Source organism: Ranitomeya imitator, chromosome 1, assembly GCF_032444005.1.
Source record: "Ranitomeya imitator isolate aRanImi1 chromosome 1, aRanImi1.pri, whole genome shotgun sequence".
In the NCBI taxonomy this organism is placed as follows: domain Eukaryota; kingdom Metazoa; phylum Chordata; class Amphibia; order Anura; family Dendrobatidae; genus Ranitomeya; species Ranitomeya imitator.
The window spans coordinates 249598192-249615879 of record NC_091282.1 but is presented as its reverse complement, the minus strand read 5'-3'; the positions used below and the strand labels follow the sequence as shown (position 1 = coordinate 249615879).

Genomic DNA, 17688 nt, shown 5'->3' with positions numbered 1-17688 from the left:
GACCCCTAAGGAGTGGTGGACTCCCTAGTCTTGTAGAAACAAGAGAACAATTACAGAACCAGAAACACATGGGCTACTTGCACAATTAACAAGTCTGTAGGAACCTGTTCACACACCACCAAGAAACTTGAAGACACAAAAGAGCACAGTGAGGTCAAAAATACTCTGTTGTAAAAAAAATCACAGTAATAAGCAAGTGCTAGTCAAAAGATGGAAAAAAAACAGGGTATTTAGTTGATACCTCTCTAAACCCTGCTTATACAGGTACTATACAGATGATTAGGTTTTTAAATACATCAGATAGGGATTATATACATTAGGTAGGACTGCTCCATATGGGTATACCTAGATGATTGGTGGAGTAGCTTAATATACATTTTTTTTGCAAAAAAACGTATCAACTAAATACCCTGTTTTTTCTGTCTTTTGACTAGCACTTGCTTATTACTGTGATTTTTTTTTTACAACAGAGTATTTTTGATCTCACTGTGCTCTTTTGTTCCAATACCAGTAGCTGCAGCGGCGGGACAATCGCATATGCCCGCTGCTAAAGAGGAATGAATATTCACTGCATTTCACGCCCATGGGTGAGCGCAGTGAATATTCATTTCTCTTTAGCAGCAGGCAGATGCTTTAGCTGCAGCAGCTGTGACCTGCTGCCACTCCTCCTCCATCTTCTGGGACACTCACTCGAGTATAAGCCGAGGGGGGCATTTCAGCACAAAAAATGTGCTGAAAAGCTCGGCTTATACTCGAGTATATACGGTAATAAACACTGTCCTATGTAAGAGGAACGTTATAGTAGGATATTTACTTGTAAAATCCCAATATGCTGCTCTAGAGCTAGCATTTAGGGAATTTGTGAGGAATATTTATAGCTGCTGTCTGTCAGTTGTACTCTGCATTTTCATCCTATTGCCATTTGCAGTATTCGGACCCTCAAATCCTAGTGCTGGGAGCTGTTTAGTTTGACCTCTTTTTTTAGTCTCTATTACTTGAAGCCATTGTATAGATGAGCTTGTTAACATGTTTAAGTCTTATGACAGATGCACTTTGCAACAACTGGGCATTCGATAATGCATTACATTTCGCTTAGGTGGATGCTGTAGATTGGGTGGATAATGTCTGGCCTCAACATTTAAAAGAAAAGCAGAAGGATGCAACAAATGTGATATCAGAGATGAAATATCCCAAAGTGAAAAAGTAAGTATTATTATTACTCCTTATTGTCTATGTGCAAGTTTTGTCCTGTTTTATGATACTTTTTTATGTTAAAGAATCCAGTGCTAGAACGCTGGTGAGAATTGATTGTAATATAATGAATACAAACAAATATTTCTGGTTTCACAATGGCCACTGGAGCATGTAGACCTGAGTTATAATTTCAGTCTTGTCGTCATTTCTGTCTGTTGTGGCTGTCTGTTGCCTTCAGTATTTGTAAATAATTGTCTCATGGTAAGCTATAAAAGTAAAAAAATAAATACCGTATAAGCCGACCCGAGTATAAGCCGAGGCACCTACTTTTGCCATGTAAAACTGGGTAAGCTTATTGACTCGAGTATAAGCTGGGTCTGCATTGTCCCCTCATCCCTGTCCTGTTATGCATGGCTCCCCCGCCCCTGTTCCTGTCTGCATGCCTCCCCTGCCGGCGGCCAGAACGAGATGCAGTGCCAGCACCGAGGGCGTGCAGGTAGGTGAGTATGATGTGTGCGCTGGCACCTGCTGCTCCGCCGCCGCCCCTCCCCCGGCTTTCTGTTCCGTGACTCGTGTATAAACTGATGGGGGGGGGGGGGGGGGGAGGCGTTTCAGCACAAAAATGTGCTGAATAACTCTGTTTATACACTAGTATATACGGTACTAAACTGCCTATTAATAACAAAGACCTGTGGAAATCTATCCACTGTTTAGTTTTGTACAGAAAAGAAAAATTATTTAGCATACCAAGTAGGTAAATGATCACTAAGCATGGCGAATAAGTCACTCAAAAGTTATATAAATTAAAAATATCACAACTATTTAGTTCCTGATTTCCTACTTTTCTTTGATACTACTTTATCTTATTTTGCATTTAAAGGGATTCTGTCAGTAGGATCATTCCTCCTAAGCCGTCTATATGGGCGTGTGGGTCATAGGAAGTTGAATAAAATGATATCTTGATACTGGTTATTCGATATCTTATTCCTGAGAAATCCATAGTTTTCTTATATGTAAATGACCTGTTAAGAACTATGGGCCGGACACTGATCTCCCTGAGAATCTACCTAGAATGTATTTTAAACGAAAGGAATATTTTAAATGAAAGGATGCTTTACCGTTATGAGGCATGTAGATGAGGAGAGCAGACTGTTGCTCATTACATGTCTCACACTGGTAATGCCCCCTTTTATTTAAAATATTCTTTGGGACAGATTCTTGGGGATATCAGTCCCCCCTCTCTAAATCTTAAAATCTTATTTATACAACTAGATGGTGGCCCGATTCTAACGCATCGGGTATTCTAGAATATGTATGTATGTTGCGCTGTGAGTGGTGTTTAAATCCCGCACCAAAATCGCTGATTGGTCGCGGCCTTCTGGCCGCGACCAATCAGCGAAGCGTGGCGCAAATCCCGTGCCAATTCGCGGGAGGACTGCACCTGTCGGGAGTTGGGGGCGCAGGATGTCAGGGATTCTGGGCGCAGGATGTCAGGGGTTCGGGGTGCAGGATGTTGGAGGTTTGTACATGCTTGGTGTAGCCGCAGCTCTGCTCCCTGTTCCCGCAGCCTCTGCTCCCTCTCCCGGGGGACCCTGCTCCTTCTCCCCGGCGCCCCGGCTCTCCGCACATGCAGGACATCGGGTGCCCGCACACAATAGGTAGTCACAGGCCGGCGTCCTCGCAGCCCCCTCTATCCTCCACTCTTTGCCCTCTCCTGGTTCCCGGCTTCCTCCCCGCCTCCCTCGCTCACCTGGGATGGTACACGCACTGTCCAGACGCCTCCACGTTCCCTCCTGGTCGGTACACTCTCCCGCTCCTCTCTCCTGTACACCGGCAGTGATGGTTGAGATCACACCCCTTCCAGGAAATCCTGCGTCGCTGATTGGTCAGAGCCCAGTCGGCCGCGACCAATCAGCGACACAGGATTTCCGGGACAGACAGACGGAAGTGCCCCTTAGACAATTATATATATAGATAAGAATAACTTGTACTTCTCTGGAATAAAACATCAGATCACAGATATTAAGTTATCTTTTTTTTCAGCTTCCTATGACCTACATACCTACATGCCCATATAGATAGCTTAGGAGGGTTGATCCTACTGACAGATTCTAATTAAAACTTAGTAGATTTTTTTTTTATGAAGTACTAATATGTCACGGAAGATCAGCCAGTACATTTTGAAGCATCCTTAATGCAAATACCAGATTTCGCCATAGTAAATTGTGTCTGTTTGTATTCCCGTTTTGAAACACACTTGGCTGGCACCTTTTCTGTGTTCTTCCCTTCCTTTCAGTATGCATAAACTCATTGGGAAATGTCCTGGTACTATATGGGCATCTTCATATCCAAGGTTACTGGGACCCTCTCCTTCCTGATTTCCAAATATTAGGGCTTTGATAACTAGCTATTGAACTGAACATATCTTCCGGTATTGTTAGCACTTAGAAAAAGCACAATAGCATGGTTCAGTGCATTGCAGCTTTTTTTGCTTGTTTGTTTTTACCATTGTTTAGTTTTTCACATGACATGACATGGTGTATAGTTTCAGGGCTTGATCAAGATATCAGCATCCTCCCCATAAATGCATTCTAATCATGGATACAATTTGGTTTTTATGTCTTTGTGGTGGTACCTCAAACAGTGACCAGGATGCTGTTGGCTTGGGGTATTGTTGGCAAGATAACATCGATCTTGTCCTTATACTTGACCGCTAACGTGTTCTCACTGCAGTGCCTTGCTCTTGCCATTTATAAATACCGTAATTGTCCAGTTAGAGCCCTAGGGAGGCCTCACTGATTATTGTCCAGTGCCACATGCAGCAGTAACTTTGCCAGAGATGGATCTGAAAGTGGAATTTTGGTGTAGAAATGATCCACATAGACCTGAACAGGATGACTATAGTTCAGCAGCAGGTACACCAGTTGCCACACAGTTTTCTCACTCCCTGGAGTGAAATGTGGGGGTTTAATCCACATTCCCTTTCTGAAGAGTCTAAATCTTTTTAAAGAAAAGGGGCGTGTGTGAATTGTACCTCTACACGTATTATGTGGGCCCTGTATAAATGGAATTATTTATTTTAAAATATTCAAAAAAAGCTAAAAACTAAGTACTACGGTAGCTATTATTTATTTTGCTAAAGATGATGTCTCTGACACTGCAACATTCAATATACCTTTAGAACTATGCCTAACTATATTTCTATCACACATTTTAATCTCTTTATTTTTAACAAAAAATTGAGCAGTGGTTGTAGAATGCACACACAGGTGGTGCATTTATCAGGGGGGAAAAATGCCGGTGTCCAAAAACATAAGCAGAAATACTAATCGGCGATATATCGGACCCAGTGGTTGTAGTGTGCACATAAGGAGAAAAAACACAACAGAAAAGCAAAACTTTAACACTGACTCTGATTAGCGATGTGTGACACTGATCAGAGTGCTGCGGCTGTGAGACGCGCACACACATGTATGTGGGGAAACCAAAAATCGGGATAGAAAAAGCGTGTCAACAATTTGTATGGATTCTCAGAGACGGAAGTGGCTCGCGGGTGTCTCTGATGCGCTCCACCTCCTAAGCGCACCGGAAATCACGCCCTGTAAGTGCGTCTAATTTCTGGACACACCCGAGGTGGTCTAGTTAAATATCCATGACCGCAAACACACGGCCACCAGACACTTCCTCCCTGCACCCAAGATGGGCATGTACCCATCTCTGAGCTTTGAGGCTATGTGCACACGCTGCAGGTTTTGACACTGCGGATCTGCAGCAGCTTTCCATGAGTTTACAGTACCATGTAAACGTGCGGAAAACAAAATCCGCAGTGCACATTCTGCGGAAAAAAACACGCGTAAGCGCAGTGGTGAATATTCCGCAGCATGTCAATTCTTTGTGCGGATTCCACAGCGGTTTATACCTGCTCCTCAATCGGAATCCGCACTAAAACCACGGAAAAACCGTGGTAAATCCGCAGTGCTTTTTCCCTTCGGATTTACCAAAATCGGTGTGGAAAAATCTGCACACCATTCCGCAGCGTGTGCACATACCCTAACAGCTGATATATCTAAGACCCCAATATACATATTGTGTTCTGGTCTCTACTTCCCTTAAAGAATCGCCAGATAAACGCGTTGGGAGCAATATGGGGCATTGACATTATGGATCCCTTTTGATGGTGGGGTAATGTGTTATGGATTTTGAGCCCCCCGCCCCTTTTTTTTGACTAGTAGGATCTTCCACTTTACATGAACAGTAGAGGGATTAGATCTGGATCTAATCCATGAACATCATCGCAAAAACTTGGTGGGATTGTTCCTATTACCCTATTATATATGTGCTATAGTTCTCTAGCTATACTCTATTGTGTATGGAGAGACCGTTCTTACTGTTTCACATATCAAAACGCAATATTGCTGGTGTATGTTGTTTGTCTTTTTTTTTTGTTTGCATGTTAGAATTAGTCTTGTAAGCCTGTGGGCCCTTTTAAAAAAAAAAAAAATATCATTAAAGGTTATATTTTAATGAATTTACTTCTACCTTGCTGATCCAAACATCCGAATTGACTGACCAGTACAGATGAGCGAGTATAATGGGAGTCAATAGGAAATCCAAGGTTTTTTCTGGCAGACCTTACAAAGAGGTCTGGAGCATGCAGGTTCAAAGGCCGCAATCAAGAAATGTTGTTGTAAAGAGCTCCTCGGCATGTCCTAGTGTGGGATCACTAGTCACCTTTGACTCAACAGGTGGAAGGAGGATCAGGGTGAGGATTAAGTGATCCAGACTGTAGGCTAGTGAGACTGGACCATGAAGAAGACTGGGTATTGCTGCCAAGCCATCCAACTGACCACCAGTTCGCACTGCTCTGGCTTCAGAAGTGGTATACTGTGCCTCACTGCAAAGTGGGACAGGAACCTATGTGTCGTGGATAGGCGTATTTCCTGTGCTCCAGCAACAGGCGTAGTTGCACCTGCTCCTCTGCATCTGCGTACACCATCGCCAGCACTTCCACGTCCCTTACCACACGCCTTACTCATTTTGTAATTGCTAGGTCTCTTAAAACCAAGTTAATTTTTAATTAAAGAAAAAAAAAAAAACCTGCAGCAGTCAAAGCGTTTTTTTTTTTGGAGTTTAATACCACTGTAATGTAAAAGAGAGAATGCAAAAGTGTATGGATGACAATCAAATTCAATCCAGAAAAATATTTCAGTGCTTTTTTTTTTTAGAGTGTTACATGCCACAGAAATGTACCCCAAACCACGTAATTGTATGGCTGCGAAATTTAAGCATTCAAAATTTTTTAACACTTTTTTTTCTTAAGTTTTATAGATCACAGGAAATGTAGCCCAGACCACAGAATAGTGTATACATTAGAACTGTAATCCAGCCAATTTTTTTTTTTTGCTTTTTAATAGTGTGATATAATATCACAGAAATTTACCAGAGACAACCACGGAATAGTATGTGGGTGAGAAATGTAATCTAGCTAAATTTTTTAACTATTTTTACTTATTTATTTATTTTTTAAATGTTCGATATCACAGAAATGTACCACAGAACATGTGAAACTGTATGGCTGAGAAATTTAAGCCTGCAAACATTTTTGATGCTTTTTCTCAGTCTTATCGATCCACGCTATGGAATAGTGTACAGGTGAGAAATTTTTACTAAGGAAAACGTTTCAACGATTTTTGGGAGAGTGGTATAACACAAAAAGGACCTCAAAGCACATAATATTCGATTGATCAAAATATTTTACATTTTTTTCAGGCCCCCCTCCAAAAAAAGCTGCAACAATATATTTACCAACACAGCCCTAATCCCTGTCTACAAACTGTATTCTGTCACTTTCCCTGTTCCTGAGACTCTCTTCCTCCCTAGGCTAAATGCAGATTGTTTGTGATGCAAACAGCAAAACAAACCATTAGCCCTTAGAAGGGCTGTTAGTATGATGGCTCAGCTTCAGCACCAGCATCAACAATATATGCCTCTGATTCATCATACTGTGAACGCACAGGCCTAGACAAGCACTCACTCGCTCCCTCCAATGCGAAGTGTCACAGAGCTGTGCGATGACATCAGGGGGCCAAGCCGGAAGGCAACAGATGATGTCACATTGCCAGCCAATCGCAGAAATGACACAACCAAGATGGCTTCGGCATTACAATGACACACAGGCAGTCCCCACATGCTTATTGGCTGTGTAAACAGACATCAAAAATGAGGTGCAGGGATTCGTATTTTACATGGAATACCGCCCAATACCTGCTGTGTAACGAATATATTTGCGCACCATGATACACTAGTGATAAGAGTATCACTGAGAACGTTTGCTCATCCCTACAGACCAGTGATGGAGGTTGTCATTGTGAGGGGGTAGAGCTGAAATACCGCTAGGCAATGAGTAGAGATGATCTGCTTTCAGGGACAGAAGCCATCTTTACTTGGTCACCATGCGGTTTTGCATAGTTATTGATTCTTGCAGCACTGATTTCCGGGAACACACAACACAATGACAACAGCACCCCTGTCACATGAACAGTGGAAAAAATAAGTATTTGATACACTGACGATTTTTGCAAGTTTTCCCACCTACAAAGATTGGAGAGGTCTGTAATTTTTATCTCAGGTACACTTCTCTCACAGACCTGTTAGTTTTTCTTTGAGAAGCTCTCCTACTCTGTACTCATTACCTGTATTAATTGCCCCTGCTTTAACTAGTTACCTGTATAAAAGACACTGGTCCACACAATCAATCAATTAATCGCCCTCCAACCTCTCCCCTATGGCTAAGACCAAAGAACTGTCTAAGGACACCACTGACAAAATTGTAGACCTGCACAAGGCTGGGATGATCTGCAGGATAATGGGCAAGCAGCTTGGTGGAGAGAAGGCAACAACTGTTGACACAATTATTAAAAAATGGAAGAAACACCTGCACAAGATGACTGTCAGTCTTCCTTGCTCTGGGGTTTCATGCAAGATCTCGCCTCGTGGGGTAACAATGAGTCTGAGAAAGATTGAGAATCAGCCCAGAACTAGACAGGAGGATGGTCAATGACTTGAATAGAGCTGGGACAACATTCTCAAGCATTACCATTCGTAACACACTATGCAGTCATCGATTTTTAAAATCCTGCAGGGCACGCAAGGTCCCCCTGCTCACGCCAGCACATGTGCAGGCCTATTTGAAGTTCACCAGTGACTATCTGGATGATCCAGAGGAGGCGTAGGAGAAGTTCATGTGGTCCGACGAGACAGAAATAGAACTTTTAGTTATCAACTCCACTCGCCATGTTTGGCCGAAGAAGGATGAGTACAACACCAAGAAACCGTCCCAAATCTGAAGAATGGCAGGGGAAACCTCATACTTTGCAGATTCTTTTGTGCAAAGGGGACAGGACGACTCCACTGTATTGAAGGGAGGATGGATGGGGTCATATATCGTGAGATGTTGGCCAACAACCTCCTTCCCTCAGTAAGAGCATTGAAAATGTGTCGTGGCTGGGTCTTCCATCATGACAATGACACGATACAAACAGCCAGGACAACTAAGGAGTATCCCTGTAAGAATCATTTCAAGGTCATGGAGTGGCTTAGCCAGTCTCCAGACCTGAACCCAATAGAAAATCTTTGGAGGGAGCTGAAACTCAATGTTGCCCAGCGACAGCCCCAAAAACTGAAAGATCTGGAGAATATCTGTATGGAGGAACGGGCTAAAATCCTTGCCGTAGTGTGTGCAAACTTGGTCAAGAACTACTGGAAACGTCTGACCTCTGTAATTACAAACAAAGGTTTCTGTACCAAATATTAAGTTCTGTTTTTCTATTGTATCAAATACTTTTTTGTGAAAGAAAATGCAAATTAATTATATAGAAATCATACAATGTGATTATCTGGATTATTTTTCTCTACGAACACCCTGCGAGAGCACACCGGAGGATGTTGCCCATTTCCTAATAGGGACAGGAAATATCAGAGGTTAAATAACCCCTTCTTGTGAAGTGTTGGATCACTTTCTGGCTTCTCCTGTTTAGCTGCCAATTCAGCAAAGATAAGTGTCTGGTTTTTGTTTCTGTGGCACACATGCAGTGTGCTTATATTCTGTGCTATTCATTTGTTTTTCTCTTGTCCAGCTTAGACTGTGTCAGTCTTGTTGGATTCTCTGGAGTTGCAGATATACGCTCCACATCTTTAGTTAGATGGTGGAGTTTTTGTATTTTCTGCTGTGGATATTTTTGGAAGGATTTTTAATACTGACCGCTTAGTATCCTGTCCTATCCTTTCCTATTTAGCTAGTGTGTGCCTTATTTGCTAAATCCTGTTTCCTGCCTGCGTGTGTCTTTTCCTCTACTACTCACAGTCAATATTTGTGGGGGGCTGCCTATCCTTTGGGGTTCTGCTCTGAGGCAAGGTAGAAATTCCTATTTCCATCTATAGGGGTATTTAGTCCTCCGGCTGTGTCGAGGTGTCTAAGTTTTGTTAGGCACACCCCACGGCTACTTCTAGTTGCGGTGTTGAGATCAGGGTTTGCGGTCAGTATAGTTACCACCTACTCCAGTGAAAGTTATTCATGCTGCTCCAAGGTCACCTGATCATAACACAGCACCATGGAATTAATGATGCTATATAAATAAAAAATAAAAATAATAACTCCTCATGGCAGTAAGAAGGACTATGGAGGTGGAGGAGGAGGAGAAAACTGCCCAGACGCTACAGGAAGAGATGTTCAGGGGTCTCCATTCTAGGAAGAAGCAGGTGTTACCCATGCATAAAAACATCCGGGACCTGGTGCTAGAGGAGTGGGAATTCCCAGAAAAGAGGCTAACCATTTCAGCGGAGATGAAGGACAGGTTCCCTGTGGACGATGAAACTGCATCATACTGGTCAAAGATTCCAAAGGTCGACGTCTAGATTGCGCAGGTCGCTAATTAACCCTCACTACCATTTGAGGATGCCTCACATTTGAAGGACCCTCTGGAAAGCAAGATGGATGGGCTACTGAGGAAATCATGGGAAATCTTGGCATCTTTATTAAATGCCAACGCTGTATCTACCTGTGTGGCCCGATCAATGCACCATTGGCTGGGGCAGCTGGAGGAACACCTGTCTACAGGTACTCCCAGAGAGGACATCCTAGCTTCTCTACCTTTCCTCCAGAAGGCAACAGGGTTCCTAGCAGATGCCTCTGCAGAATCTGTAAGAATGGCAGCAAGATCGTAAGGGCTATCAAACTCTGTGAGACGAGCACTCTGGCTAAGGTCCAGGAGCGGGGACATGACTTCAAAAATAAAGTTGTGTTCTATGCCCTTCAAAGGAAAATAAATGTTTGGTCCTGCCCTCGACGAGCCGTTAGAGAAGGCTTCGGATTAAAAGAAGACTTTTACTTGAACCTAGGAATACTAGGAAAAGACCCTTTAACCCCCAGGAAGAGCATACACCTCAGTACAAGGGGAAGGGCAAATCAGGTTGCTGGATCTACCCGAAAATGGGAAAAGGCAGAAATCTTTTTCTTCCCCACTCCCAGAGACAAGATAAGCCATGAGGTCAACACAGTAGGAGGTTGCATCTCAACTTCCTTCCACAGTGGTGCAAGTTCTGTTTGGACCAATGGACTCTAACATCAGTTAGGGAAGGAATAAAGATGGTTTCCCTCATATACTCCAAAAACAATAAAGTCAGCACGGGGCTTCAGGAAAATGGCCGCGGGATGCCGCGCGTGCGCACAAGAGATCGCGGCGGCCATTTTCCCAAAGCCGAGATGCAAACTCGGCTTTGGGAAAATGGCCGCCGCGATCTCTTGTGCGCACGCGCGGCATCCCGCGGCCATTTTCCTGAAGCCCCGTGCAGCAGAGCACTCCATCTGCGCACGCGCGGCCCCAGGAAGATGGCCGCCCCCACCGATGAAAGGGATGACAGCGCAGATCGCGCGCTGTGTCTTCACGTGGGCGCAGGGAATTCGGACCTTGGACATGCGCACACCACTACGCCACCAACGGAAAGCTGGGGAAGAAAAGAGCGCTGTGAACACGCCCACCTGACCAGACCAGCCTGATTGACAGGCGAAAAAAAACGGCGACTTTGGTAATGTATTTCTCAGCATACATGGGGAATCAGGGTACACTACATACACTATAGTAACGCACAGCGCAGGCCCTATTTAACAGTATTTATAGCTCAATCTGAAAAAACGGGGTGACAGGTTCCCTTTAAGGCAGTAGAGGAGGTACTCGGGACCGCAGTAGCCCTAGGCCAGGATATCCATGTCAAAATAAACTCAGACAACATGACAACAGTTGCCCACCTTCGTCATCAAGGAAGTACAATGCACGAGGACCTGAAGGCAATATCGGCTAGAATATTCTCGTGGTCCGAAGAACACCTTCTCTCCCTGTCCACTCTGCACATAAAGGGTGCCGTAAACATACAGGCCGATTTTTTTTTTTCTGAGCAGAACAGAAATTCATCCAGGAAAATGGAGTCTAGACTCCGAGGTCTTTTAGATACTGATCAGAAGGTGGGGCCATCCAGAAGTAGATCTCTTTGCAAATGGACAGAACGCAAAAGTGGATCAATATTATTCACTAAATCCAGCCAATCCCTGCTTAGATGTAGATGCGTTGGCCCACCCAGGGAGATTCAGACTGGCCTATGCCTTCCTCTGTTACCAATCCTACTAAGGGTTCTACAAAAGATAAGATTGGAAAAGGTCAAGGTAATCTTGGTAGCATCATTCTGGCCCAAAAGAAGCTGGTTCAGTACCCTTTCCGACTTCAGAATAGAGGGTCCAGTAGAGCTACCCTGGTCAGAATCCTCCTCCACCAGGGGCCTATTCGAATCCCGAGAGGTTACATCTGAATGCCTGGCTTCTGAGTTCTCAATCCTGAAGACCAAAGGATTGTCAGAAAAGGTCATTAGGACACTACAGAAAAGCCGAAAGGCAGTAACAAGCTACTATGCCAGAAGATATGGAAGACCTTTATCTCATAATAATAATCTTTATTTTTATATTGCGCTAACATATTCTGCAGCGCTTTCCAGTTTTGCACACATTATCATGGAGTGCACCCGAGCAACTTAACCCGCACCAGCAAAACTTAGCGTGGATCCTGGATTTTCTGCAAGAAGGGCTAGAGAAGGGTCTCAGACCTAGCATCCTCAAAGTCAAGGTGGCGGCTCTAAGCTCCTATTTTGACCAGACGTTCGCCAACCACCTATGGATTAGAAGGTTTATGACAGCAGCATCTTGCATACAGTACAGAGCAAAAGTTTGGACACACCTTCTCATTTAAAGAATTTTCTGTATTTTCATGACTATGAAAATTGTACATTCACACTGAAGGCATCAAAACTATGAATTACACATGTGGAATTATATAGTTGTGGCCAAAAGTATTGACACCCCTGTAATTCTGTCAGATAATACTCGGTTTCTTCCTGAAAATGATTGCAAACACAAATTCTTTATTATCTTAATTTATTTTTTTTTAAATGAAAAAAACACAAAAAGAATGGTCCTAAAGCCAAATTGGATATAATTCCACACCAAACATAAAAAAGGGGTTGGACAAAAGTATTAGCACTGTTCGAAAAATCATGTGATGCTTCTCTAATTTTGTATAATTAACAGCACCTGTAACTTACCTGTGGCACCTAACAGGAGTTGGCAATAACTAAATCACACTTGCAGCCAGTTGACATGGATTAAAGTTGACTCAACCTCTGTCCTGTGTTCTTGTGTGTACCACATTGAGCATGCAGAAAAGAAAGAAGACCAAAGAACTGTCTGAGGACTTGAGAAACCAAATTGTGAGGAAGCATGAGCAATCTCAAGGCTACAAGTCCATCTCCAAAGACTTGAATGTTCCTGTGTCTACCGTGCGCAGTGTCATCAAGAAGTTTAAAGCCCATGGCACTGTGGCTATCCTCCCTGGATGTGGAAGGAAAATAAAAATTGACAAGAGATTTCAACGCAAGATTGTGCGGATGTTGGATAAAGAACCTGGACTAATATCCAAACAAGTTCAAGCTGCCCTGCAGTCCGAGAGTACATTAGTGTCAACCCATACTATCCGTCGGCTTCTGAATGAAAAGGGACTGTATGGTAGGAGACCCAGGAAGACCCCACTTCTTACCCCGAGAGATAAAAAAGCCAGGCTGGATAACGCCATAACTTACCTGAACAAGCCTAAAACGTTTTGGAAGAATGTTCTCTGGTCAGATGAGACAAAAGTAGAGCTTTTTGGGCAAAGGCATCAACATAGAGTTTACAGGGGAAAAAAAAGAGGCATTCAAAGAAAAGAACACGGTCCCTACAGTCAAACATGGCGGAGGTTCCCTGATGTTTTGGGGTTGCTTTGCTGCCTCTGGCACTGGACTGCTTGACCGTGTGCATGGCATTATGAAGTCTGAAGACTACCAACAAATTTTGCAGCATAATGTAGGGCCCATTGTGAGAATGCTGGGTCTCCCTCAGAGGTCATGGAAAAGAAAATCATATAGAGAAACAAAGCACTAATCAATACCCAGTATAAGATAACAAAATTTATTGAATAAGTTAAAAATAGCAAAACAAGAAAATAAGCACAAAGGGATGTGACAAGGTGAGCCAGAGAAATGTGGCACCGCAAGCAGAGACAGGTGCATTCAGGTCTATTTAAATACAGTACATAACAAATGCTCTAAAAATCTACCGCATGATGTAATTGAGCAAGGCACATGTGTACCCAGTGTATAGGGAAAGCTGTATTCCACCCATAGAGGCAGGCCAGGCCGGCCGGCTTGGTGACGCCCTCGCTAGCCGCCACTTCCGGCTTTGTCGGCGTTCACATGCGCCACGTTTGGAACAGTAATCTCCACTGGGTGATTGGGCGATTTGCCCTATTTAAGACCCTAGTTATCTAAGGATGCCATCCCCCGGAAAAAGGCTTTTAGCGCCGAAACGCGCGTTGGGGACGGTGGCACCTCAGAGCTCCAGTGTGCATTCAGGTAATCTACTCCTGTGGTTTGGTCGTACCTTTGGACCTTCTCTTGCTCTGTCTCTATGGGTGGCATACAGCTTTCCCTATACACTGGGTACACATGTGCCTTGCTCAATTACATCATGCGGTAGATTTTTAGAGCATTTGTTATGTACTGTATTTAAATAGACCTGAATGCACCTGTCTCTGCTTGCGGTGCCACATTTCTCTGGCTCACCTTGTCACATCCCTTTGTGCTTATTTTCTTGTTTTGCTATTTTTAACTTATTCAATAAATTTTGTTATCTTATACTGGGTATTGATTAGTGCTTTGTTTCCCTATATGATTTTCTGCTGCTTTTGGCACTTACCTTGTACTCTTTGCACCATCCTTTACTTTGGTAATTGGTGCGGGCCTTGTTTCTTTTGTTGTATATTTATACTCAGAGGTCATGGGTCTTCCAGCAGGACAATGACCCAAAACACACTTCAAAAAGCACTAGAAAATGGTTTGAGAGAAAGCACTGAAGACTTCTAAGGTGGCCAGCAATGAGTCCAGACCTGAATCCCATAGAACACCTGTGGCGAGATCTAAAAATGGCAGTTTGGAGAAGGCACCCTTGAAATATCAGGGACCTGGAGCAGTTTGCCAAAGAAGAATGGTATAAAATTCCAGCAGAGCATTGTAAGAAACTCATTAATGGTTACCGGAAGCAGTTGGTCGCAGTTATTTTGGCTAAAGGTTGTGCAACCAAGTATTAGGCTGAGGGTGCCAATACTTTTGTCTGGCCCATTTTTGGAGTTTTGTGTGAAATGATCAATGTTTTGCTTCATTCTCTTTTGTGTTTTTTCATTTAAGACAAATTAAATGAAGATAAAAATACCAAAGAATTTGTGATTGCAATAATTTTCAGGAAGAAACTGAGTACAGGTAGTCCTCGACTTACGACGTTGATCCGTTCTTACGCGGCGTCGAAAACCGAATTTCGATGTAAGTCAGACCATGCGTTCATACAGTACTGTACCATAATAACAGTACAGTACTTCAAACACTTAGCTTATCCAAACACCTATCCTAACACAGTACCCTACATAATTAGGGTGTTATGGCGTGCAGGAGACTCGTTTTCCTCGTGTAACCGGGTACAGTGTACAGTACTGGACTCTATTCTTCCGCCGCTGCACGTAGTTGCACGTAGTTCGACTTACGACGCAAAACCGTGTAAGTCGGAATGAGGCGTCGTATAAAGCATTGTAACCACGAAACGATGTAACTCGATTATGTAACTGTATTATCTGACAGAATTGCAGGGGTGTCAATACTTTTGGCCACAACTGTACTTAAAAAAGTGTGAAACTGAAATTGTCTTAGATTCTAGGTTCCTCAAAGTAGCCACCTTTTGCTTTGATGACTGCTTTGCACACTCTTGGCATTCTCTTGATGAGCTTCAAGAGGTAGTCACCGGGAATGGTCTTCCAACAATCTTGAAGGAGTTCTCAGAGATGCTTAACACTTGTTGGCCTTTTTGCCTTCTCTGCGGTCCAGCTCATCCCAAACCATCTCGATTGGGTTCAGGTCTGATGACTGTGGAAGCCAGGTCATCTGGCATAGCACCTCATCACTCTCCTTCTTGGTCAGATAGCCTTTACACAGCCTGGAGGGGTATTTGGGGTCATTGTCCTGTTGAAAAATAAATAATGGTCCAACTAAACGCAATCCGGATGGAATAGCATGCTGCTGCAAGATGCTGTGGTATATATCCAAATTCTGATGTGCATTATCGGTAGTAGGGAGCTAAATAACACGGCCTAAAGATAACTACTTATGTGTACATGTCTACACACACCTATATATCCATCTATCACACCACCACCTAAGCATGGATGTACGGATAACTGCAAAACATAACTTGAACAGTCTAAAGAATCACCAAAGCAGTCATGAAATCCAAAATCAAAATCACTTTATTATATTAAATAGAGTAAAAACCAGACAAACCGTGCAAAGCAGGGCTAAAATATGACAAAGGATGTCACCAGCATCATGACAAGCCCAAGGTAGGGTACATCCCTGAATCAAAGTAATAGCGTACAGGTAGATACCCTGCACTTTATAATCTACCTGTACGCTATTACTTTGATTCAAGGATGTACCCTACCTTGGGCTTGTCTTGATGCTGGTGACATCCTTTGTCATCTTTTAGCCCTGCTTTGCACGGTTTGTCTGGTTTTTACTCTATTTAATATAATAAAGTGATTTTGATTTTGGATTTCATGACTGCTTTGGTGGTTCTTTAGACTGTTCAAGATGCTGTGGTAGCCATGCTGGTTCAGTATGCCTTAAATTTTGAATAAATCCCAAACAGTGTCACCCGCAAAGCACCCCCCCCACACCGTCACACCTCCTCCTCCATGATTCACGGTGGGAACCAGGCATGTAGAGTCCATCCGTTCACCTTTTCTGCGTCACACAAAGACACTGGTTGGAACCAAAGATCTCAAATTTGGAGTCATCGGACCAAAGCACAGATTTCCACTGGTCTAATGTCCATTTCTTGTGTTCTTTAGCCCAAACAAGTCTCTTCTGCTTGTTGCCTGTCCTTAGCAGTGGTTTCCTAGCAGCTATTTTACCATGAAGGCCTGCTGCACAAAGTCTCCTCTTAAGGCCGGAGTCACACTACAGCGAGATCCGGCCGAGTCTCGCAGGTTAACAACAAGCTCTGGCATCTGCACTCCGGAGCGGAGCGTGCGGCTCCATGTATTGCTGTGCGTCTGCACGCTCCGCTCTGAAGTGCCGGTGCCAGAGCTTAGTTTCAACCTGCAAGACTCGGCCGTATCTCGCTGTGTGTGATCCTGGCCTAACAGTTGTTGTAGAGATGTGTCTGCTGCTAGAACTCTGTGTGGAATTGACCTGGTCTCTAATCTGAGCTGCTGATAAACTGCGATTTCTGAGCTGGTGACTCGAATAATTTTATCCTCAGATGCAGAGGTGACTCTTGGTCTTCCTTTCCTGGGGCGGTCTTCATGTGAGCCAGTTTCTTTGTAGCGCTTGATGGTTTTTGCCATTGCACTTGGGGACACTTTCAAAGTTTTCCCAATTTTTTGGACTGACTGACCTTCATTTCTTAAAGTAATGATAGCCACTCGTTTTTCTTTACTTATTTGCTTTTTTCTTGCCATAATACAAATTCTAACATTCTGTTCAGTAGGACTATCAGCTGTGTATCCACCAGACTTCTGCACAACACAACTGATAGTCCCAACCCCATTTATAAGGCAAGAAATCCCACTTATTAACCCCTTTCTGACATGGGACGTACTATCCCGTCGATGTGGGGTTGGCCCCCATGACCACGGACGGGATAGTACGTCCAGCGCGATCGGCGGCGCTCACGGGGGGAGCGCCGCCGATCGCGGCCGGGTGTCAGCTGTTTATCGCAGCTGACATCCGGCACTATGTGCCAGGAGCGGTCACGGACCGCCCCCGGCACATTAACCCCTGGCACACCGCGATCAAAGATGATCGCGATGTGCC

General features: G+C 43.8%; 1 protein-coding gene across 1 annotated transcript in view; it reads left to right on the top strand.

Moving 5' to 3' along the window:
• Positions 1-17688, top strand: part of KDM2B (lysine demethylase 2B) — a 327868-nt gene that overhangs the window by 90265 nt on the left and 219915 nt on the right. Inside the window, exon 6 of the mRNA XM_069755447.1 lies at positions 1097-1203. Coding sequence (XP_069611548.1) covers positions 1097-1203 — 107 coding nt within the window. The remainder of the gene's footprint in view (positions 1-1096; positions 1204-17688) is intronic.